The sequence below is a fragment of the Triturus cristatus genome, chromosome 2_2 (genome assembly GCF_964204655.1).
Source record: "Triturus cristatus chromosome 2_2, aTriCri1.1, whole genome shotgun sequence".
NCBI lineage: Eukaryota > Metazoa > Chordata > Amphibia > Caudata > Salamandridae > Triturus > Triturus cristatus.
This window is the reverse complement of record NC_140582.1, coordinates 929,715,779-929,728,026: the sequence shown is the minus strand read 5'-3', so window position 1 is coordinate 929,728,026 and position 12,248 is coordinate 929,715,779. Positions and strand designations below refer to the sequence as shown.

The window sequence follows — 12,248 nt, the reverse complement described above, 5'->3', positions numbered from 1 at the left end:
GTTAGAAAAATCACAGTCAGAAGTAATTTCTTCCTGTTATTAACACATATTTAAATTTGAAAATGTTAAACGAAAAGACTTTAAAATGTGTTCTACTGTCGCCCTAATGACCTCTGAATGACAACTAAAGTACACAAAGACAGAAATGCCATGTTAAGAATAAATACAGATGACCGGGCCTTTGGAGAATCTTAACACTTGAACAGATGGCAGGTATTTTTCACTGTGAAAGGTGGCACACCTAAACTCATTCCCTTAATGTAAATGAAGACGGCCTGGAAACAGGAAAAACAAACAAAGTCGCGCTTTCAGGTCATCATTATTTACAAGTACTTGGTGAAGCATTTGCGTGCCCCTTGGAATACATCCACGGACCCCCAGGGTCGCGCGCCTCAGTTTGATGAACTCTGGTGTAGAAGGATGCGCGAGATGGTAGTCTGAATGCAGCCTTTTGTCCACGGTAGACATTACAGTCTACAAAGGACCCTCTCCATGATATCAGTCTGGCATGTTTGTTGGGGAGGCTTCCATATCCCTTTTCAATACTTGACGCAGATTTTAATGTTAAACTGTTATCAGCCCATCCAATGTTGATAGCCAAGCAACAATGGCTCTGTTTGGTTTTGATCAGAAAAACTTTGACCTGAACAGTTTAAATTAATTCTCAGCTCAAAAAGCCAGTCCATACTGGACAACAAGCTGCACAACCCCCATACTGTGGGAGACAGGAAATACATTCTTAACGATGCAAAATTAAAGTTGGGTTGGAGGACAAATGCTGCCCCCAACTAAACGGTAACTTGCACATCATCTGGACTTAAAGGAATTTCCATCATATCATCGGCCGATGACAAAAATAGATTCTAGGGGACACCAAGTTAATGCTGTATCCTGTAAAAGAACACCTGGAATACATAGAGATGACTTGACAACTGCACAAGGTACCGCTGGCATGAAAATACAAGTGGAGTGAGACTGCCAATTAGACACCTGAATTAGAAATAAGACCACAGACTAGAAGCCTGATGTAGACACTTTAATGCACACTAGTGGTTTATTTTATCCTGCTTGATACCATTTGATCAATCTCTCAAGACTGTTGCTGAAATCGCGGTCAGCACATAACTCTAAAGTGAAGTTCCAGGTGAGAAACTTGGCTACACTAGTGTATGTGAACTGTGCCCTTGCATTCGAGGTAGGACAACAATTTTTAGGTCTCGGCCTTGGCAGCGTGCATGTGCAGTCTCTCCGAGACATCTAGTAATCCACATGGGTGTTGAAACTCTGCCCATTGCTTCTTACTTTCTCGTGGCTTGCAATTCGTTAACTTGTGCATTTTTTTTTTTTTAGTTATCAGCCTCATTATTGGCTCTTCATGCCATACGTAACTTCCGTTCATTCCGGAAGCAGCACAGCCTAACTTCAGTATCCTTAAGCGTAATTGTTTTTTTTTTTTTTTTTTTATAAATAGTGCTCATTAACATGCAGGAGTATCCTGGCCGCCGAACACAGTCCCGGACTCACCCTTCCCTGCCCCCACTGCTCTCAGCAGCAGACCCTAGGAGCAGCGATGCATGAAGGGCGGTCGGCAACAGCAAGCAAGTTAAATAGCAATCTATTAATGGTGTTTATTTAGCAGCATGGCACGCTTTTAGTATAGCGTCCGCGCGCGCATCCCGGCCGCCGAACGCACGTATGTGCTAAATCACCTCCTCTATAGATTTAAAACTCCACTCTCCACTTTTATACAGCAGCCCTGTATGGCGTTGAGCATTGTTCCGTCCCGGCTCACCCCTCCCCACCCCCACCCCCACTGCTAAATCAAGCAAACTGAAGCGGGTGGTGTTTATTTGTAACTGTCTCCGGGCGTGTGATTAAGTCTTCTTTCCTGACGATGCAATTGCGCAGTTAAGAGTCTTTACTGTTTTTCTCCACACCACCACGAACATTAAAAAAAAAATTTGTTTCCAAAGGAGTAATTCACAATTATTGTGTTAATCTCAAGCACTGTGGAAGAGTCTTAAACTCGCACGAGGGAGCGGCTTCCTCTAATCCTTTTTTGCAACAATCCCAGGTGGCTCAGGCCTCTCCTTTACAGACATCTTCCGTGGTGCTTGGGCTCACAGGGGCAAAATCTGGGACAATGCAGGGTCCCGGCAGAACACATGGGGACACCAGACGATCTATTAAATGAGACCATATGGTCAAATTCTCCTGTCTGGGTGTGCAGAACTTTCTGGACTTTTAATTAGGCCGCTCTGAAAAACTGATCGAAACTCACTGCAGTTAGCAGTTATGGGCTAGCAATTTAACTTCCTTGCTGTTTTTGAAAGATTTAAAATGTTGTATTCTGCGATGGACCGCAACTGTGCCAGTCAATTCTTCCAAACAACAAAATGACAATGCTGGCAACTGTTTTCATTTGAGCAGGAAGACTAGAGTAACATCTGGGGTTGCGCTGGTTTTCGAGTTTCTTTCCCTTCCATTTTAGGTTAACATAGTTTCATGGTAATTTTCTTTAGTTGTGAAGCGTGCAATAGCTAACACTTTGCAAAAACATGAAATGTGTTGTTTTTGTTTAGTCAAATAAAGCATATTTAACATAAGCACTTAGCATTCAAGTTGTTCTTAACGCTCCAACATCCCAATTTTCCCTCACAGTCAACTGTTTCCTTCTTGCCTCTCTCTTTAATCCATTTGCCGACGTTGTTTTTAATTTCTGCCCTTTGAACTCTGTGCTTGACTGCATCATTGTTCATATTCTTTTCCTTTCCCACTACTTTATCACTTCACTATTCAACATCTCTTGACCCTTACAATACTTCCAAAACAACATTCATGGTATTGTCCTGTCTTCTTTTAAATGTCTGTCTCTCGACCTCATCGACTCCTCCTTATGACCCAATTTCTCTTCTATCATTTACCTATGGCTTTCTTGAATAGGCACCCGACGACCAATCACTTTCTCAAGCACAACCATAGTCTGATCTTTTTCAACCGCCTTAAAATCAAGTGTCACAAGCACACGCAGGACAGGAACATTATTCAGCAGCAGTTCAAGGTTTCCTCTCACAAAAAATGGTACTGCAAAGACAGCAGTGCACACATACATGTGGTCACACACATGCACACACACACTTGTGCGCGCACACACCCTTATCTACCCACCTACCCATACAGAATCAACAGAATTTACATGAAAAAGAGCAAGGTCACACAAGCACAGCACTTCTCTGGGGCTGCATGCCCAATCAAAAATATTTTCACATTGGTCAATAAATTATACAACCCATAATAAATGACAATGCTTTTTATTTATGTTTTGAAAACCTGTCAGTGGCACTTTGTATTTATAGTCCTTCCTTCCGAAAAGCAATGCTGGCAGGAAAAGCCTTGCTTCTCTGAAGCAAGGACTACAAGTACAAAGTTTGTTGCTTGCAGGTCTTCAAAACACATCAATAAAAAGCATTGTCATTCACAATGCCAATAGCTCAAACTCTTGCAAATCCGAGACCTATTGCATTGCAAATGCTTGTTTTGGATGCTGTTCTCTTGATCAATTTACGTATGAAAGCTAGTAGCTGTGAGAATAGACCCGCCAGTAAATTTCTTCAGCAATGGTTTGGCATAAGTGGCATTAAGGGCTTTAAGGAATACGAGCAGGGATGTCTGTTCTGACATAAGTTGTTGCAGAGGAAGTTAGGATGTACTTGGAACTACCAGCTAGGCATGGATCTCTAGGGAAGTCAAAGGTGCTGCTTTGCAAGACACAAAATATTTTGGAGGGAGCTTAGGTTTTGAAGATGGTGCTCTGGTATTCAAAGCAGGACAATGCATTGTTTAGGTGTTGGAGCATTTGCATGTGAATGTTGCCCAAGGAATTCAGGGTACCTGAATTCGGTGATCTTGTGGAGCACCTTCAATTGGCAAGCTTATCATGAGGTGCCTGCCAAGTAGGAGGGGCTTGTTTTTGTTAAGACTGCCCTGCATAATCTGGTATACGGTTGGAAGCACAGCTTCTCTCCCTCATCCCACATTCCTTCAAAGAGCTCGCCTCAAAAGGTTAAATTAATGCTAAACACTGGTGCCATGATTGGCCCATCAATAACATGAAGCACCTGATGCAATGGCTTCACATTCCAAAAGCTGCTAGCAGACTATCATAATTAAGGAACCCTGTTTTCCATTTTTACTGATTTTTACAGATAAATACAGCCCAAAAAAACATTTTCCGGTCTGTATTTATTTTTCAATGTGAATAAAAACTGAAATATTGGTTGTTTTTGAGGGATGCTAAATGCTGTCAATCATGACTGCCAGGCCAACAGCTGTGCGGATTGACAAGCCAGGGGATTACAAAAATTATAAGGATTTTAGTAAAGAGCCTTAAACAGCAGTAGATTTGCACAACCTTGAAACTAAAATGTAAATATTTTATTACAGGTGCATTTATTACCATCTAAGTGTGTACATATCATTGAAACCTGTCAGGCATTGAGGCACGAGTGCAAATTAACTGGTTAAATAAATGCAGAAATATACAAATTTCAGCTGAATTTTTTCTCAAAACCTAAAATAAATATGAATAAATACAGATACAATTAGCTAAAAATAAATGGATAAATACAGATGGAAATGACAAAAATATAAATACCATAAAACCAGGATCCCCAATTATAATACACCAAATAAGGGTTTCACTTGTACGAGCGGATACCATGTGCTGGTGCTAGCATCCCAATCTAGACAAGTCTCAATGGGAATGAAGGATCTTAACACAAGTTTGGATAGGGTGGGTTTGGGGTGATGCTGCCAGAACCAGAACATGGGCAAGGTCTCAACTGTGTTAGGAGGACAGGAGTGGGTTGTAGGGCAAAATGAAAGCTGAAGGTGGGCCTTTTCTTGAATAAGTGGCAATAGATTTTTTGCAAATCAATTCAACACTTTTATGTTAGTATAGTCAGGTTCAAATCTATGTTGCCTTATTCCTGGAATAAAACCTACAGACACAAAAGGAGAGACTATCCATTGCAGACTTTACTGGCTTGGTCAATGCCTGTTCCTGCATCTACATACTTGCATAAATAATGGCCACAAATGATATAGAAAGTAAATGATTCAGCACCTTCCAATTTTCACCTGAATTTGCCAACCACCCTACTGCAGTTGATACACTTACGGCATTTAATCAAATGCACAGTGAATCTATTGGATAAACGTTTGAGGTATTTATCTTTCAGTACTAGTACCTTTCTTCCAATAGCTCCATTGGGCTTTTTAGGTGGGGGTGGCTCAAAAATCCTCTGCTGCTGTTGAGGAGGAAGGGTGGAATACAAAGGAATGATTTTGATGTCGCCAACTTCAGGACCCAAGTCATCAACTTCACGCTTTATCCTTTTACAGGCTTCATCTATTTCCTGCAGTACAATGGGAATGAAAGTGTAGAGCTTAGAAGTTAAACTATTTTAAAAAATCTGGTAAATGAAATGGACAGTAGTCATTTTTAAAGTTCACAACAGTGCAATATCTCACAGTATTGGATAGTTTCTACTCCAACCATTTCAGTAACACTAATGAATAAAGACCAGCAAGGTTGGCGTTCGGCATTACTTTTTCTCTTAGTCAGGTTTCCCCAATTAATTTTCAACTAATTGTGCTAAAATTGGAATCTCCAACCAAAGAATATTAAAATGCACACATGGCCTTTCCAACTTTTGCAATCTCAAAAACACTGATTGCCAAGATATGGTAAACAGTCCAATTAAGTTTAAACGTCACATCATTAATACAATTACTTAGGACATTTGCACAAAATGATAAACCTTTCCAGAATTAAGATAACTTCAAGCATGGAACATGTAACAGGACAATATATGAATAGTAAGAAGAAAAGGCTTTTTGGGAGGGGGGTGGGGGGGGAAGAGAGGCAAGTATATCTTGGAACAAAACAATCTCAAATGCATCTGTCAGTTGGCAAATATTAGAAAAAAAAACCTAAAATCTATATATCTCTATATATTCAATATCAGTTCGCTGGTCCCCCTGCCGCTTTGGCGATGGCGGGCTCAAGCGAGGTAGTGATCCTCTCCAAACTTCAAAAGATTTTTAGTGCGTTCACAAAAACAATCTTGAGCTGAGCCCAGCTCCATAAGCGTTATTTTATTTTATTAACAAAATAGCAAACAAATGCCCGACGCATTTCGGTGCAACCGCACCTTGGTCACGGGTAACTGGCAGTTTGTAAACAGTGCAAACATAATAGTGCTTCTGCATTGCAATAAAAGTAGGACTACCTGCCCCAACACAGTATAGAAGACATACACAACATGGCATCCATTTTGAAATGGTCTCATGTCTTATATCAACATCTTGTTGATTTTGACTGTCACAGCCACAACAATGCTTCTAATTTCAATGTGTTTTTTTCACATATTATTAAAGTGACTAGTCTTCTCATTAACCACAATAAATGGCAATATCATAATTTTGAATTTACTTCTCTTTATTGAGAACAATCTCTCTGCCCGCATCCGGAGTCACCGTACCTTGGATTGAACGCTTTGAAAGTGCTTTCTTGGACATTCTTGCTCCCGGTATAACTGGAACAGTCAGCGACGGCTGAGTTTGGGTGACGAGGATGGGAGAAGAACCTTTCAGAGTATACGCTATGGGATATTGAGGGAACCAGAGTGCAGGTGGAACCAGCGCAGCAACAGTTGTGGGCTGCAGCTGAGGATACAGTATGAACGGCTTGACAGCGTCAAGCAAGGAGATTCCCGGAGGGTTGAATTTCCGGACTATCATACAAAATGAGTTTGGCAAACAGAGGCTTCACGATGGGAGGCTGCAGAATAGCAGTTTGTCCCTTTAAACACAGAATCATCGGATCTGGGCAGACCAGGTAATGCTACAGCACGGGACTCTTTAAACAAAAAAGCTTTGGGATAAGCTATGGAAATGCGCAAAGATGGAGCAAGTTAAGTGGTGGGAGGCCACTACTCTGCAAAAGTATTTAGATTGTGAGCGTGTACCCCGCGGTTTGCGCATTTTCTTGACTCCAACTTTTAGTGACCCGGACCCTGAATTAATTGAAGAATGGATATTGAATAACCATCAGTGCTAGACTGTGATGCTTAAACCGCTTATTAAATATGCACTTAAAGACACATCAAGACTAGCTATAGAAATTGATCAAATTACCTCCCAATTGAAAACTCAATACTCAGAAAATTATTTTGAAACAGAAATGAAAAAACTAACTTTAAGATTGGAAAAGGCAGAAGAAGAAATAAAATTAAAAAAACAAAGTAAATTTCACCGCGACCAATTGGACTATGAACGGGGCCAAATTTATACGTTTGGACGAAAATTTGATTATTTAAGAGAACTTAATCAAAAGATATTGGGAACTCCAGAAAATACTCAACCTGGACATTTAATTGAGACAATAACAGAAAAAGTGGAGATAATGCTTCACTCGAAACAAGTACTAGACCGGTGAGATCAGAAGAATCCACAGGAAGATCACTGGAAAACGAGGGAGTGAAAAGCAATATTTTAAAGTACTTCTCGCTAATGGCACAGGGCCGACAAGGGCTGGTAAGCCCAGGGCCACAAGAATCACCAAATTGAGGTTGAGGCGCCAGAGGAGGAAGCAGAACAGGCGCAAAGAAACAGGGTGTACTGGATACCTACGTGGGAATGACGACCGAGGGCAAGACCGACAAAATATGAAGGACACTCACCCTGTGGTAAATTTATCTAATTTTCAGTTAATGCCTGATCAAATTGATGTCTTGTCATTAGGTCTCACATTTTGTCTGACAAGTAGTTTTAATTATACTGAAAGGAGAATTGATTTCATTTTGTAAGAAAATTTAAGTTGTGAAAATGGTTTCAAAATAGGAAGAGCAACACCCCAGTATTTTCTACTAACCCCACCAATTTAACAATCGGAGATATAGATCTTTTGCAAACAATGAGAGGGTTGGAAAGTGATGATGATTACGATACAAGTTTTGAAGATTGTTTAAATGAAGAAAGAATAGTTTGATTGTACAAGTGACAGCAATTTTAAACCAAAATCTAGTTGTTTGCCACAAATACACAATGAAATCATTGAAGTCTTTGAGAAAGGAGTAATTAAGGAATTTAAAAAACTCGAAAAACCTGGCAGGCCCAAACACAACAATCTCAACCAAAAACAGCGTATTGCAGTTTAAGAACTACAGAATAATAAGGAGGTGGTTATTAAAAAGTCCGATAAGGGCGGGAACGTTGTGGTTTGGCCTATCAGCATGTACCTCAATGAAGGGAAAAGACAGTTAGAAGACACTGATAGCTATGCTATTAGTGATCGAACCAGCTATTATAAAAGCAATAATGATTATCAATTGCAATTATTAATATGGAAACGAGAAAAACTGCTTTCAGAGGAGCATACATTTCTTAAATGTGATCATCCGAAACTTGCAGCACTAGATCTATTACCCAAGTTACACAAAGACAGTGCTAATCCTCCCGGACGACCTATCGTGTCCTCCATAGGAAGCACTTATGAGAATACTTCAAAATATATAGACTATTTCTTGCGTCCCTATGTCCAGAAACTCCCGTCTTATTTACAAGACACTTGAGATTTTTTAAGAGTTATTGAAAAGGTACAGTGGGAGGATGACATGTGGCTAATGACACTAGATGTCAATAGCCTATATACGTGTATACCACACAACTTGGGAATCAAGGCTTATCAAAATTTTCTGTAACGGGATGTGAAATATTTCTTGCACACTGAAATGCTGTTGTGTATGATGCAAATATGTCTTACGAACAACTACTTTGTTTGATCACGTCATCTATTGTCAGGCCCGGGGAATGGCGATGGGAACCTGCTTTGCTCCCCCCCCCCCCCCCCCCCCCCCCCCCGCAGGTCTTTACCTCGGCTGGTGGGAGGAGCAGGTGGCCAGTAACATGTTGGCCTTCTCCCAGAACGTTGTCCTCTGGGGAAGGTATATAGAGGACTTTTTTTTGTGTTTTGTGACTCGATCAGATTCCTGCTTCAACTTGCAGTATTATTTGCTTTTCCTTGCCTAACTTGTTCATTAAAATGAAATTGTTTCAGCGCACTGGTTTTGCTATAAAGACAGTAGTGTTCATTTGTGACCATTAGAAGAGTCAGAAATATAAAATAGGCCATGTATATTTATTAATGCACATTCCTATGAGTACATCAAAATACAAGATTTCTAAAACAGCAGGGAAAAGAGTTTAGGAAAACTGAATCTGCAAAACAAACCGGTACAAACAACAACATTTCTATTGTTGATTTGCTGGACAAAAACATCAAAAAAGTATTGCTAAAAGATCAACCACATTAAAAAACATTAATGAAAATATTTTTAAAATGTATAATGCAATAGAAAAACATAGGAATACTGCTAGCATGTAAAACAACATCTTTAATGTTAGAAAATATAGTGTTCAAAATAAATACAAGACTAGCAATAGAGAATCCATAAACATTTACAAACAACAAACAAATAAGAATATTTAAATGTGAATATACCTCTTGACCCGTCAAGAAAAGCAGAAGATCGCCTTCCTCTTCCTCACACATATGAATCTGTATCACAGTTCTGATGGCTGCCTCAAGGTAGTCCCTTTCTGGCTCTGGAGTGTAAAAGATCTCCACAGGATGAGTACGACCAGGGATGGTTAAGAGGGGGCAGTTATCAAAATAAATCTGAAACTTGCCTGCATCTAAAGTAGCACTCATAACTATAACCTGCAAAAAAGAACATTCATTTATAAAGAAATCAAATCCAGACTAACGTTTTGGCACACATTCCAACATGTTTAACAATTAAGAATCTCAACTTTTCAAGAAAGCAGTTGATACACTTAGCCAGCTAGGACCCTGTTGATATTCAGATGTTATTAATATAAAGATTTGTGAAAACCTTTGTAGAAATAATGGTCTAATGGGAACAAAATATACAATCACACTTTTTGCTCTACCCAATTTCCTCCACCAAAAACTGAGGGCTAATAAGAAATGCAACAAATTATGTACCCAGTGATGAAAGCAACTTACCAGTTGCAATAATGGTTCATCAATACTGCCTGAAAATCGTAAATCGTTAAGTATTTCCTAGCACTATGTGAGGATCCTAAACGGTTTTATAGATTGTCTTCATCAGTAGTCACCGTCCTTACTTTAAATAAAAAAATTTAAAAAACAATCTGCCCGTTAAAATTATGAAATCTTCCAAGGTGAGAATTTCTAAAATGGAAAATCTGATCTTTGTGAAAATCTGAAACATACCTATAGCCAGGCATTCACCCATCTGACAATATATACGATGGGAGCAGAAAGGTGGGCTACTTACAAACCAGATTGACGATTAAAAGGTTGAATTAATATTGCTGGAGATTTTTTTGTTTTCCATACACCTCTGCTTACATAACAAGCATTGGCATAGCCAATAGGTATCGCCTTTGGGACCTTATAAGTATTTACTTATGCAGCACAATATCCTTGGTGCAACATCAACTGCTGCATGGCTAAACACTTATAAGGTCCCAAAGTGCCAATGCTGGTTTTATTCTGTTAGTTAAGTGTGCCCTGCAAGGGGAATTTGTTTTATTAAATTGCACCTTGCATCTAATAGCCAACTGACCAGACCCTCGTCAGTGAAGAAAAGATATTGGGTACACAGTAGTTTTGCTGTCATTTGGATGCTGCTTTAAAGGCTTTCCGTGGATTACATTGTAATAGAGGAATACATATATACAAACAACTAAACCAGAAAAATATCACACTGGTTTCATCTATAAAACCCGCAAAATAAAAAATATATAATTAAAACGGTTTAGTTCACTTCTGCATCACCTGTACCATTAACCCACCAGCCTATGTCTTAATCAATTATTAGTGGAAAAATAGCTGGTGAGCGCAGCATGTATGGTTTTATTGTACATAAAAAGAGATATATATATATATATTCACTGACAAAACCATAGGTTTCACACAAGTTATAGTTAGCTGTACATTTCACTCGTAAAAAACCTATGAAATTCCCCCGTTATAGTTACTGTAGGCAACTATAACTCACGCGACCGTAATCCTCTGCTGATGCTAATACTGTATTTAGACACTTATTTGCCCATGTCTTCTTCCATTAAATTTTAGCTATACATATATTACAATTTTTTTTTTTTCATAAAGACACATATGTCATCAGCACAGGATTACGGTCGCGTGAGTTATAGTTGCCTACAGTAACTATAACGGGGGAATTTCATAGGTTTTTTACGAGTGAAATGTACAGCTAACTATAACTTGTGTGAAACCTATGGTTTTTTCAGTGAATTTGCAAGGTTTTTTAAATGCTAATTCCTAACTATAACGTGTGTGAAACCTATGGTTTTTTCAGTGAATTTGCAAGGTTTTTTAAATGCTAATTCCTAACTATAAAGTGTGTTAAACCTATGGATTTTTTATTTAATTTTGCACGGTTTTGCTTATTTTTTTTGCATTTTTTTCCGTGCGCGTTCGGTAAGCTGACGTTACGCGTACGTCACGTACGTATCACGTAAGCGCACCGTCCTTATGACGTACGGTGCGTTTTCGTAATACGTACGCGACGTACGCGTACACGCATGCGCGTTGCGCGGAACCAACGTCGCGCTTACGCGGCTGCGTGTAATGCGCATGCGCGAGTGCCGTCATACGTACGCGCCCCGTAAGCGCTCCGTAAGCGTTACGTTTGCGCATGCGCACTTTTTTACGAGCGCGTACCGTAAGCTTACGGAGCGCGCACGGTAGGTCATGTGACCCACAAGGAACACTTTTCATTGGTTTAAACTACTTTCAGTTCCAGAAACTTCAAACACCACACCCATTCCCCTCATTACTGCTTGAGATCCCTTAGGAGAAGGAGCTGGATTGACATTGGGATACAATGGCAGAACAGCAGAGCTCTTCTGAGAGTGAGGCCAGCAGCACCACCATGATCCAGAGAAGGAGGAAACAAAAGAATTCTTTTGTATGGGAGTATTTTACTTTTCCAGAGGGGGAGAAAAAGGTGAATGCTCAATTGGTCACTTGCACACTTTGTGGCCGTGTTTTATCTAGAGGAAATCCAAGGAAGAAATATTCCTTTGGAAATAACTCTATGAAAAGACACCTGCAGGATAGACATCCCAGGACCTTTGCTCGACATACTGGAGAAAACTCTTCAGTAAGT

At 39.7% G+C, this 12,248-nt stretch overlaps 1 protein-coding gene across 1 annotated transcript in view; it reads right to left on the bottom strand.

Annotated features, from left to right (window-relative positions):
- DHX15 (DEAH-box helicase 15) overlaps positions 1-12,248 on the bottom strand; it is a 300,859-nt gene that overhangs the window by 208,881 nt on the left and 79,730 nt on the right. The window contains exons 5-6 of the mRNA XM_085642340.1: positions 9,566-9,784; positions 5,250-5,417 (exon numbers count right to left, since the gene is read on the bottom strand). Coding sequence (XP_085498466.1) covers positions 5,250-5,417; positions 9,566-9,784 — 387 coding nt within the window. The remainder of the gene's footprint in view (positions 1-5,249; positions 5,418-9,565; positions 9,785-12,248) is intronic.